Source organism: Trematomus bernacchii, unplaced genomic scaffold, assembly GCF_902827165.1.
Source record: "Trematomus bernacchii unplaced genomic scaffold, fTreBer1.1, whole genome shotgun sequence".
Lineage (NCBI taxonomy): Eukaryota > Metazoa > Chordata > Actinopteri > Perciformes > Nototheniidae > Trematomus > Trematomus bernacchii.
In genome coordinates this window covers 3,155,077-3,169,291 of record NW_022987567.1, presented here as the reverse complement: position 1 = coordinate 3,169,291, position 14,215 = coordinate 3,155,077, and the positions used below count along the sequence as shown (strand labels likewise).

Here is a 14,215-nt window from a genome sequence, read left to right as displayed (position 1 = left end):
GTGGAGAACCACAAAAGGGGATGAAGCAGTCCAGTTCAGTTTTGTGGAATAGTTCTTGAAAAACGTTTATTAATTAGACCAATAGGTTAGTTATAGCTGTGGGTAAGTCCTGGCATTGTAGCGATTTTATATCCATATCATTGATATAGTCTTTGTTTTTTGTGTATCGTCATTGCCTGCTGTTAAAGGATGCATTACATCAAAGTGATGTAATTTCCGGAATTTACCAGATTTAGCTTTTCCCTTATTTGCATTTGCCCACTTAGTCAATAAATCAACATTACTATAAGTTATTTATACAAAAATCTCAATGTGTACCATTTTTTTGCATAAGCATCAACCCTTCAAAATCAATCTGAATATCGAGGTATTTGATTATTTCCTTTATATTGCCCACACCTAACTGAGGGCCGGGGTCTACATTTTAAACCTGGGATGCTCTTAAACGTCTAATTACATACATTACATTTACACTTTCACACTGACGCCAGAGTATTGTCAGTTCTGAAGGAAAAACAATCCTCAGTTAGTTTGCAATATTCATGAAGAGAATCCTACAGAATGATTCTGCACAAAGATCAATTTCAATTTAGTTTAGTCGTTTCTCTGTATGAGTCATTATGCAAGCAAGGTCAGAGCTGTTTTTCTGGTGGAGTTTGAGATAATTGTTATTCTTGCATGATTAACAAAAGCTGTGAAGGACACAGAAAGTACCATAAATCACTGTTTCGGACATATTTCAAGTATCCTCCTCAAACACTGGTCACAGCCTTCATTCTGAACCCCAGGAGAGCCGAGTAATCCGATGCTACAGTACACTTACTACCTTCATTCAATCTTTAAGCGCTGCAAACAATTAGTCCTTCTCACTTTTCCAACATCTCCCTCGTCTCCTTTCTAATGTCAAAACACGGCCACCTGATCTTATGATCTATTACTCCTGAGTGTAAGGGAATCCCCTTCAGCTGAACAGAGGCCGGGTTGTCCGTTCAGACATGTCCTGCGATACCTCACTGTAAGCCCACTGACACGCAGAAACTCTGCATTGAGAGCCTGCATTCAGTGAAAGGAAGATCAAATGAATGCACGGCTTAATGCCCTCTATTAGAGCTTTTCTACTATTAGAGCTTTTCTACTATTAGAGCTTTTCTACCAGACAGCCTCAGGAACTAAGACGCCGCAGGAACACATCTCAGAGACAGCCTCTTAATGTTCAATTAGTGCATTTGTACATAAGGATTTAAAAACCATAAAGAGCTAATCAGATCTTCAGTTTAAGGTATGACACATTAATGACCGTCTTTTGAGTATACACTGTACCTGAATTTGACTGTCCAAACTGTTGGGAAAGTTACTGAGTTTCTGAAAAAGGTTGCTGACGGTAGGGCTGCCCAATTAATCGTATTTTAAATCGCAATTACGAGTTTGGCTTGCAATGATTATGAAAACAACATAATCGAAATAAAACGATTATTTTTATTGGTTTTTCAGTTGAATTATACTTAAAGTTCAGAGTTATCAACTGTTAAAAACATACTGTTCACATTTTTTATTTTTTTTCAATAAATGGATGTTTTCAAAATAAATGGATAATCGTGATATCAATTATTGACCCAAATAAATCGCGATTATGATTTTTGCCGTAACCGAGCAGCCCTAGCTGAAAGGTTCCAGCAGTCAAACAATATGTCTGTAATACATTTGTCAACTCCGCTTACTCAGCAACCCATAATCCTTATTGTATATCACCTGTAACCACTACAATACAGACTGGTGATAAATTAAAGGAAAAGTATAAATAAGTGACTAGAGAGAAACATAGCTCATGCAGATCCTTCCATAATTAATTGTGCAAACGATGAACACAATTAAATGATTAATTAAATCTTAAAATTATGAAAAATGTCCATCCCTGTTTTCTCCAAGTCCAAAGTGATGTCTTTAAATGTCCTGTTTTTGTCAGTTCAAATCCGGAAAATGTAGAAACACAATTTCTGATATGTTTTATTGAAAATGACTTTCATGATTAACTTTACCAATGTTCAATCGTCACAATAGTTGCCATGTTTGTGTTGATGTACTTAATGATTAAGCGATCTAATACAGGTCTCACTAAGCAATATCGACCACCATCAACAAAACATCTAATGAATATGTATGTATAAGAAGTCTAACAAAAGTGGGTAATATAAGATGTTAGCTATGTCAAATTGCTGAGTGCTGTAATATGAATTGCACACTCAGCTCCAGTAATCTGTCAACATTGAATGATGGACCAGGACGAGCTTTGCGCCCTTAGTGAGATCAGTTTATGATGTTTGCGTGTATTAAAGTTTAGGTGCGTGCACATCTATCTGCATGTACGGTACTCACAAATCCCTGCCTATGTTTGCATCCATGTGTAAGAGGCTTATCCCCGCTGAAGTTACATCATAAAACAACCAGCACACGTGTAATCTGCACTCTGACTCGCTCCCACTCTACGATATTTACACATTTCACTGCAACAGCTTCAAATTCACACAGACTTCACGACCTGCCTCTGTTTTCAATCTTTCAGGACAAAACAATGAGATATTCACATATTTAGAGCAACTTTAGCACCATGAAATCATATATAACCAATGTAGCAATAAGACATGTAACTCTCTTGATGTTTCCTCCATTGTCCTGGTGTTTGTTTAAGGCTCAATTAGGATTAATGGTCTTAACAAAGCCAGCTTAGGATCACTTTTGATGGTATCTGTGACAACAGGGACATTACATTTAAGCATTTGAATTCTCCTTTGTGGCCATCAGCAATATCCTTATTAGACCTGATCTCACTGTTCTGGTGGAAGATACAAAGCAGCTTGTTTCAGTTCAGAATCAATGAAAATATTTAAAAACATTAGAACTACATTTTAAGATCAAGATCAGGATGTAAACTGAAGCAAAAAGCAAAAGTAAATTGAGTGTATTATCATGAACGTAAAGGCCTACCAATCTGACTTTAATGAGTCATAGACCAAAGTTTATTCAAAGAGTTTAACAATTCTCTTTGCATCTATGTTAACTAATACACATTTGAAAATGTGAATCGTGTGATTTCATGTGGGAAACTGTTGTTACCAGCCACACAATTACAAAAGAGAGATATTTACTTTGGTGCAAACTACAGTTATCAGAGATTAGTCATATAGTATCAGCTGACGCCCTACAGTGACCTTCAGACCTTTGCTCACTCCCTCTCAATGTCACCAGCTGGTTTTATGATGAGGGTGTGTTGGAAATGTGGCAGTGTTTTTGTTATTTGGTCCATGTCTGACTCATCAGTACCGCCCAAAAGACTCGGGGCTCAAGAGCCGTTATCATGAGCGTAACTTTGTGAAGAGGCAGCTCCCAGCGATAGAAGTTGTGTTTTAGAAAGATGTAGCCCCTACACGGTGTTTTATGTACAAACATATTGTACATTGTCATGAGGGACATTTCGCTTGAATTCTCCAAAGAATCAGTGCTAAAAAGTGACAAAAGAGAAAACAAACTTATACTCAAACTAAAAAGTATTGCTACTTCTAGCCTTCCATAAACATAATGTCTCACAGCTGAGGGCCTTGCAACATGCACACATGCTGACTGATCATATTTCAAAAAACGGAAGCATAAAGAAAAGAAAGCAGAACATTTGGAAATAAATAAAGATCTGACACACAAAAGAACCACCAAGGAAAACGTGATCCTATTCATGCAACAGTTTAACCCAAGGAACTTTGATTTAAAATATAATAAATCACATAAACAGCTGAAACCAGATTTTTTGGGATATTTTCTGTCAAAATCTTTCCAACAATCGTTATAAGAATGATTATTGTGTGGCATATAGCTTCCATTATTATCAGCCTATGATGACTCCCATCAAATGTCTTGCTGTATTTTAGAAAACAGTGTATAGAGAATCTGAATGCTCATCTCTATGTTCTCTGTGATCACCAAACCACAGCTCTCTGAATGGTCCGAATAGAAGCAAGTGTCCTGCAGTGGAATTACTTCCAACATGACAAGAGCCCGGCTTTGTCTGTAAATATAGGTGAAGAGGAAGAGGTCGATGGAGGATTATCAGCATGTGGGGGAAGATGGAAGCCTCCCTTGGCCTTGAAAGGCTGAACCAAACACACACACAAAATACAAGCACACGCACGCACACAAAATACAAGCACACGCACGCACACAAAATACAAGCACACGCACAAAATACAAGCACATGCACGCGCACAAAATACAAACACACGCACAAAATACACACACACACACACACACACACACACACACACACACACACACACACACACACACACACACACACACACACACACACACACACACACACACACACACACACACACACACACACACACACACACACACACACACACACACACACACACACACACACACACACACACACACACACACACACACACACACACACACACACACACACACACACACACACACACAACACACACACACACACACACACACACACACACACACACACACACACACACACACACACACACACACACACACACACACACACACACACACACACACACACACACACACACCTTACTCTCTGTTCCCTGCAGGGAGTGGTTTCTCACTTCCCTCACAGCCTGTCAGACATCTTAGCAAGGTAGCATACTGCTTCTCTGCTGTATTTATAAATAATGCAAGTTAAAGTCCCGTGAATATAATTTGTGGTTCCTTGTAGGGCTGTGCAATTAATCGTATTTTAAATCGCAATTACGATTTTGACCTGCCACAATTACGAAAACAACATAATCGAAAAAAACGATTAGTTTTGCTTTGCTAGGTTGTGACAGTGCACTGCAACATATTTGATCAAATGTGTTTGTATTTATCATATTTATATATGTTTAGTAGCTTGTTGAAGTGCGCTCCAAAATATTTGTTGATCTTGTTTATTATTTTGATATTATTTCTTTAAATGTATCATTTATTTAATTTATTTTTGTATTGGTTTTTCAGTTGAATTATACGTTCAGGGTAATCAACAGTTAAAAAGATACTGTGCAAATTATTATTTGTATTTAAAAGTTCAATAAATGGATGTTTTCAAAGTCAATGAATAATCGTATTTAATAATCGTGATATCAATTATTGACCAAAATAATCGTGATTATGATTTTTGCCATAATCGCACAGCCCTAGTTCCTTGGATAGTAATAATCCACAACTAGAATTAACAAACTGTCTCTTTAGCAGCTTTACTGTATGTTTTTGGCTACTTTTTTTCAGTAGTTATCAACTAATATATACTGATCAGGGTTCCCGTTAACCAGGAGAAGATGTTGTAAACCAGCAAATCTAAATCTCTCTGGTCGTATTGACCGGTATAAATCATTTGATGTAAGCACAATTTAAAATGGATTAAAAACAGGCTGACGAGATAAGTTGGCACCCGCAATAAATGTATCTACAATTCAATTTTATTTGAGAAAAAAAAGTAAAGTCTTCCCAGTTCTCATTACATTACATACAGATGTTCTGAGATTATCCATGTACCCTGTCCTGTGGGCCTGCATGACAACATGACATACGTAACATTTCACAACACACCAGCTGAACCATAAACCAACGTCTCATCTCCCAGCTGAGATAGAACACTTCTATCTTTAGCGCCTTTGTTAATGTTTTGTGCCACTTCCACAGAAGATTGACTTCCTCTCTGTATTCTACAAAGCCTAGGAAGTGGGACAGCTTTACAGAGAGGAGGGGTGGGGGGGGGGGAGTGGTGGAGTGATCCGGGGTGTTTCTGTGCTCATCAGGGGGCAATGAGACAGAATCCATTATGATAGGCCTAAATAACCAGCTGTGGGGTTGGGCAGGGTGCTGCTTATGGAGGTCAGAGGATAGTTATTATTAACATGAGTACGTCCGAGGGGAGAGAGGGAGCAGCTGGTGTCGATAGTTACAGTTAACCACTTCTGTTGGGGCACTGACTGATGGAGTACTGTACAGTGGATCCATGTCATCCGCCCACATTAAAGGGCAGCAGTGAGAATTCATTGCACAGAGTCACTGTTATTCTCACTGAGTAACCATGTGTCATGGTCCTGAGACAAAGGATACCAAAGGGCTTAAAAACCCTTTATTCTTCAGTTCGAGTTATGCTTTTGGCATGACCCTTTAAAACAAGCAAGTCTCACATAGCAATACACACAGTAAACAGAAAACAGCTACTTCAAAAACGTTGAGTTAAGCAGTATTCATATTAAGTAAGTAATATGTATATGAAGTATGCCGAAGTGTCATAGCAGCCTATTAAATAAAAGTTATCAAAACAAGGTACAACCTCTAAGGAAACCTAAAAGGCCAGCTGATGTGTAAAAGGTGTCCTCTGGATGCCTGAGTCCACTGGTCTCAGTGCAGTTTTTCAGACAGATCTTTAATCAGCCTCCCTCAGGGCAGTGATGTCATGATTAACTCCCGGAGTCTAGACAGTCACACAGAAACCCTGTCCTGCAGTGACGTGTTCATGAGCCAGGACAAAGAGACACTCATACATTACATGTCATTTGTTAGACGCTTTTATCCAAAGCGACTTACATACATTCAGTACTGTGGACAATCCCCACAGTAGTCATACACTAGAGTCAATGATTGATGTTGTGTCAATTTCACTCAGTTTTATTTGGCCACAGTGTGTGCCTTAAGGAGATAAGCTAAAGTCAAAACAGTGATGAATGAGTTTAATGCAGTTTCATTTCTATTTGAAAATTGGGGTTACGTTTCTTGCCCAAGGACATGTTGAGTGCATGGGCTGGGGTCAAACCACTATTTTTCAGATGGGTAGAAAACCACTCTATTGATTGATCTCACACGCTTTTGTAATTATAGGCAAGACAAAGGTGTGTAAGGGGGTTTGTGTGTGGGTACACATGCCTGAAGTCAGCTTTGTGTGAACCTAGGGGACGACTAGTCTTGTTTACATAGAGCCGGTGGTTTGTATCACCACGGATGATGATTGGGTTACAGTGAATGTTTGTGTTGCTGATTTGCTGAAAGCTAAATGTAAGATACTGTCACCGGAGAACTACACTGCATAAAAGATCTCATTTACACTCGCCGCAGTTTTAAAGTCTCCTTAGATATACAGCAGGATAAAGATAAATGAGGGAACACATGGGTAGGGTTTCGGATCAAATGAACTTTCACTTCAGGTGATTCATTTATTTATTTTCCACTGCATCACAGCTAGCACGCAGTCACCAGGACTTCACTTTTAATCCATAAGGAAAAAGGTCATACAAGCCGAGACAAGGACTTAAAACTGCAACATCTCTGATATCAGGTGACTATACGCTGCTAAGTGCAGGGAGGCCGACCAACACACGAGAGGAGAGACGGAACCACGCAGACTGAATGGCTGCTCCCACTTCTTCAGATCTATATTGTTCACCATTAACTTCCCTTCGGTCAATATCGCAAATCAAACATGTACTGCAGTGTGTAGAGGACATATTTACCTGAAGTGCTAAAACAGGACTGATGACAAGGAGATTTATAACAACACATTACCCAAATAGTTTTGCAGAAATGTGGTCGTAAACCAATGTGTTGGAGAAATGACTGCATTATTATAGCACTTTTCCAGTCTTTGGAGCCACTCAAAGCACTTAACAGCTACAGCAGTCACAAAACATTTTGACATGGCGATGGTGCAATCTGCAAAGTTAAGGGACTTGGCAATTTCATCCAGATGGAACCATGAATAACGAATATCGTGATGTCCAATAGATGTAGAGACATATCATTAAAAATCCCAAATTCATATTGGCACTAGCTAGAGGAAAAGACTTTCCTACCAAAGTTAAATGAATGTTATATGAACAGAATTGTTCTAAGGTTTAAATGTATGTGTCTACTGGAAGTAAGGTTGAGCACAGTACAGTAAGTTGCTCATTCATCTAGTTTCATTCATGACTGTGCTTTAACAACCTTCTTTGTGAGGAGGCTGATCGATAGACATTCTGTCTAATGGTCTCCATCATCAATAATCGAGTGAGTCCGCACATTTGGCCTCTACAATAGTCAGCATCCCAGAAAAGGTGTATGAACTAGGTATGCTTATTAATATTCCTCTGTAGTCATTTCATCATACAACTGTACACACCTTACTCACGATGCAGGATAAATAAAACACTAAAAGGATCCATATACAGCTCATATGGTGCCACAATCCAAGTAATGGATATATGTGGTTTAGCCATGATTCACACAAAGGATATAAAAAACTTTACAACCCACTTATGGCGCAGTTCCACTGCAGCGCGGAGCTCGCTTTAAGCGTGCCGTGTCGTGCCGTCCCCTTTTTTGGTTGTGCTTCCACTAGGCCAATTACCGGCGCGGCACGGCGCGGGGCCACTTTTTCACTTCTTTTCTGGCCCTAGAAAATTGTGGTTCTATCGGGGCCAACAAACAGGGCTGAGTCGGGCTGAGTATGCTAAACTAGAGAGAGGAGCGCTGGCAAGAGGGCTAGAACTACAACAAGATGGACATATTTGACCGTGATTTAATTGTAATACACGTTTCAAAATGATGCCGAAGTAACAACATACTGATACCGGTTAGTAAAAACCATGAATTAATGCTTTGTCAAGTCTGCAGACAGACGGCAGGCGAAAAACCTTTTAAAATTCGTGTTTTTCTAGATGGAGATTGGCTAAGCTAACGCAGTATATGCCCCGACCGTCCACACTCACAACAACGGCCTATACAGACATAAATAAAGCAGCGACTGTATTCACCATGACACAGGCAGTCTGTGGTGTGTACTTGTTTAACTTTTGTCGAGTTTCTGAACATATATAAGGAGCTGTGAGCTCTGAGTGCTAACAGCTAACGGCTGTGTTGTGTTTCTGGAGTTCTCTGAAGATGACGTCACGGCTCCGCCTACACTGCGTTACTATAGTAACTACCCCAGTTCCTAAACTGTAATGGAAGCGCAGCATGAAGTGAGTCGGCCCTGTTAAGGCCCAACGCGGCCAAGCCGTACCGAGCCATACCGAGTGTGGCCGAGGCCGACCGTGTAGTGGAAATGCGCCATTAGAGACCATGCAAGCGGTCCTGCCCTGAAAATCAGTCCTCCTCTTCAGTAAAATGTCCGGAGGGTGTTGGCTTTTCATGCACATTTCTTGTGGAAATAAAGCTTTCAAAAACCAACTAATGAAAGAGAAAAAGGAAAGCTAACCATTGTGGGAGAATTGTACAACTCTGCCTTATTAAAGGATGGATTGGTCTTTGTTGCTGCAGTTTGCATTCATAGATTGAAATTCTTTAAGTAGAAGTATACACTGTGATTACCAGGAATACGGATAGGGTTTCTCTGGAATGTTAGCCTTGATACTCATCATGACTTAATAGGACATTGTCCCTAAAATAATCCAAAAGATGAATACAATTAGATACAGTACCAAACCCTTAACTCCACTGTATTGTTTTCTCAGGAAGACACAAAAACAGGATATTCTCACGCTCCCACAAAGCACACAATCACATGTTCCTGCCTCGGCATGCTGCATGCAGTCTGATTGAAGGAATCATCAGCGGCGGTGGTGGAGAGGGGTGATGTCACTGGACACATAATGCAGCCTCAGCATTTACAGTACATTAACGGACCGGCTGAGAGCCAGACAGGGGCACATTTCCCCTCTGTGGGACTAATAAAGGTATTCTGATTCTGATTCTTTAGCTTCTGCAGTTGGAGTACCTTCAACAAGGAAGTGAGTGGAGGACTGAGGGATTTATGGTCCACTGGCAAAAACAATATCTTATACATCACCCCGTAAAACACACTACACTGGTAAGGTTAAAGTGTGATTCAATATTATTTGAAGGACAAAACGATCATTGTTTGTTATGTTGTAAACTATAACTATAAAATATATCAGGGCAGAATGTGTTTGTCGACTAAGAAAGGCAAAGAGAGAACTCTACTTATTCTATCTTGAAATCAAATTGGTTTCGGGAAGAAGCACTTCCTGGAATGCTCTTTGGGAATCAAAACACGTAGGCAGAACAATCACAAGAAAACTCAAAGGAACTATTTTAAACAATGATCAAGTCTTTCTCAGGAAGTATTGCACAAATGTGCCAGTTTTTTGCCAACTCCAACACAACAATGCCATTACAATAAAGGCATGTTAGTTGTTTATAAGAGAGTGCCAGAAGTAATATTGAGACAAAAAATGTGTTGTCCCATCTGTTGTATGTAACAAATATAAAACCTTTTCAGACTGCAATGAAAGGTTCCATGACTATGAATATGTAACATATGTATTAACAGGTTAGACTCTTGTCCTTTCGGTCCTTGTGGTTATAGAGTACCTGTCATACAAATAATCTGTGTATAAGAATGTACAGCAGAGCGGATAAGTCAAAAGTAAAAAATGATGTGTTTTACCTACTTTCAAAGAAGTCTTCCTATCAAACAACGTAATAAACCCATAGAAATATTATACTCAAATGTATTATATTCATAAAAATAATGTATTAATGATGTATATGGTTTCAGCGTTCATATCAATTGTGATGCCGAGTGCAGAGCCTTGAAAGAACACTGTGGTTTTTCCCTTTGTTGCAGGTGTGAAATTTGGATTTACAGATAAATGAAAGTGCATGGACAGACTGCCAGTAAATGCAACAGATACTATTCATGTGCTCGTAGATAATGCAAATCCTAAATCAAAACCCTTCCACATGCTCGTTTTAGCATCTGGCATGTATTGAGCTGTTTACTTGAAACTCTTTTTGTCGGTTTCCTCTTTAAGGACAGCCAACATTCGCCCAAAGCCACCGTGAATGGTTTCATTTGGGGATAAACGGCAGGTGTCAGGTGGCTCACCACAACCGTGTGACCTTACTGTGTAACAGAGCTCAGTCGGAGATCTGACCTTTGCTGAACGCCATCTGCTGCATTATGGCATATTAATCTCACTATGCCTTACATACAGGTACAACAAGCCAGGAAATTATGGCAAATAAAAGGATGGAAAATCAGTCTTCAGTTAAAGAGGTCTGTTGATGTTTGGGTTGATAGATAAAAATGATTTTTAAAAAAAGGCCAATGGCCCCAGAAGTGCAACCACTCTTAATCTCTATCATTGTAGCGATCAATTAATATGGATATGGTTTTTCTTCTGGGTTATTATTACCCTGATGACACTTAGGACATTGTCGATCAAATAAAGACAGAAAATTCAAAATAAATTAGGTAACAAGCCAATATTCCACTCTTACTGCTATTTATATAATTTTTTACTTTATTATTTGCCCCTTTTGTTTGTTCACCATGTAAAGCGGCCTTGGGTCCCTTGAAAGGCGCTATACAAATGTCATCTATTATTATTATTAATATCTTATGTATCATTTTCTCAATATGACACAAAAACAAGGAGACACACAAAGCAGTCTCACAGAATCCTAATCTGTGAAACCTTGAATCTGAGAGAGCAAAACCCGTCAGATTTATTTTAACGTGTTGTTTTTTAGCTAATGTAATAAATATGTAAATAAATATCACTGCTGTTTTGCAGTTTTTGTCTGAACCCAGTAATAAATTGGAACTTTAAGGGTTTTTTGTTGCCAAAAATCAGCTGACAATCAATGCATTTCCCAGGAAACCTCTTTATTAACATCCCTTGTAAATTAACATACCTCTGTGGCAGACTCGCTTTGAAAATGAGCTTTAGGTGAAGTTGATAACAGCTCTATTATCAGACAAGAATCCCCACAAGGATTGCTTGCATACAATAGATTCTTTGTGTACCTCCATGGCAACTCCAAAAGCTGCTCTCCACCTTGCTCACCTACTTCACCCTTCATTAGTAGCTATTCCCACAAGTTTGTCTAAGTTGTTGGCATCAGAAGTTTTAATGTCCTTCTTTACTGTGAAACATGAGCGGACGAAAGACATATGGTCAGGCTGGGGGAGTAACTGAATACATGTCACAGGATTACATAATTAGAATACAAAACGGTATTCCCTTACAGTTGCATGGACTAAAATATGTCATCAGATTACTGGCACATTTAAAAGAAGAAAAAAGGGGATTACTAGCAGGATAACAATATTTGTATATGTTTTAAAATATATAAAGAACACTTCCTGACTGAAAATAAGTATCGAGTGAAACCATAGAGAATCTTCGAATCCATCATTGTGTCTTTTAATTCGAAAAATGCTTTCACTGAGTGGAAATGTTTCCATATTCTATACGTTTTATACTACGACGGAGCCATTTCTGTTTATCCAGATTGTAATTTAGCTTTTTTAACTTTGTGTACTATGTGGTGATGTGTTTCTAATACTTTCTGAATATGTTTAATGAAAGGCAGGTTTTTCTTTAAAAAAAAAAACACTGTCATTGATTGATTTACAAGATATCTATGGTTACAGTGTTCTGTTATGTTACAAAAGGAAATCAGTTTACATTACCTTTTAAGTTACACATGTTTTACAGGTAATTGTAACGAAATTCAATGTTTTAAGTAACCCCCCAAGCCTAAATATGGTTTTAATAAAGTAATAAAAGGTGTCTAACACTTGTTCTGCTTTTTGAACACTTCTCCACAACATTTTCACAAAACATGGAAGCAACATGTTGCCACGAGCAGGATGCGAACCAGGATGTGGGTTTCAGTCGACAGCACCGAGCTAACAACATCAACAGAGAGCTGGTGTCATGTGGAGGGTGGAAACACTCCCAGCCCAGCACCAGCAAAACCCCTAATGTCCGCACCAACATTTCTATCACGTCCACAGTTGCAAAAATGAGCCTTAAGCCTTCTGAGAAACACCCACGCGCCTGATATCTAGCTTTGAGTTCATCCTCGTGTCCAACATCAAAGAGGTTTAAATAAAGTTTATTTACATCGAGCCTGCGTCGCGCGCTTCACTGACTCGTGAAAGACACGCTGGCAACATGTTTCCTCTCTAATAAACATGTTGAAGAAAAGCTTCCTACCTTTGTACTGCAACGAGTGGCCGGTTCGTATTTTCACATTTCCGCAAATAGACTCTCCGGGACTGTAGACCACCTTGTTGTTGGTAAAAGTGATATCAAATTCTTGAAGCTTTCCCATGGCTCCGCTACTCCGCCGCTCTGCGTTTCTGAAACAGCGAGGAGGCGATGCTGCGCGCTCACCTGCTGCCTGCTGCCGCTGCCGCTCCCCCCCCCCGAGACCAGTGACGTCACTCTGACAACCCACTGAAAGTAATGGGAGGGATATTTTTTCTCCAAGTTCTTAGAGATATAAACATGTATTAGTTTATATGTTTGAAATGACCAACTACGATCTTAAAACATACATTTAACCATTGAATAGAACACCTTTAATTACTTGTTGGACTAGAAAAGCCAATCAAAACGTTCAATTTGAGGATACAAATAACAATATCAAATTTAGAATATGATAAAATGTCAAATTTAAATAAGCTGTAAACATATAATTATGTATGCTGCATTTTACATTCAGACATTTTACATTCAGTTAGCCGAAATTTGATATGACATTAAATCTTTTGAATCTTAAATCTTTGAATTTCCCAGGAGGATTAGTATGTTAAAGTGGACCTATCATGCTATATTTGAATAATATAGTGTAGGACCATACCTATATAAGGCATATTTATACTTTTTTCTTTTCAAAATACCAAACAGATCATGCATTTTAGCCATGCCTCATTTCGCTCAATTTGCACTTTTTTTTAGCTCTGCTCTGCAAGGGCAGATTCAGTGAGAACAGCACCATCTACTGGCCTGGCATATGTACTACAGCGTCTCCAGCGCTTTCGAACGGCAATGGCCGTGGCTGTCTCCTCCTGATTGGTGGAGTTGGCCCAATAGCCGTAGCGCCACCGTCCTGACGTCAGGACAGTGTTCAAATCTGGATCAGTTTTTATCAGATCCGTTGCAGCCCCTTTTTTTAGAGATTTGGGTATGGAGGAAAATAGAGAGGGTTGTGTTTTCTGACACTTGGTGAGTTCCCTGGAACACCGGGGACACATATTCATGTATAAAAGACGTACAAAAGTGCATTTTGCATGATAGGTCCCCTTTAAATTAAACAATATATTAAAACGTTCAAACTTATAAACACACATTAAAGTAATTACTCTGTTAAGCTGTACTATGAAATCTCTAAAGAC

General features: G+C 39.1%; 1 protein-coding gene across 1 annotated transcript in view; it reads right to left on the bottom strand.

Annotated features, from left to right (window-relative positions):
• Positions 1-13,232, bottom strand: part of arrdc1b (arrestin domain containing 1b) — a 37,457-nt gene extending 24,225 nt beyond the window's left edge. Inside the window, exon 1 of the mRNA XM_034125871.1 lies at positions 13,032-13,232. Coding sequence (XP_033981762.1) covers positions 13,032-13,149 — 118 coding nt within the window. The 5' untranslated portion in view covers positions 13,150-13,232. The remainder of the gene's footprint in view (positions 1-13,031) is intronic.
• Between the last annotated feature and the right edge of the window lie 983 nt (positions 13,233-14,215).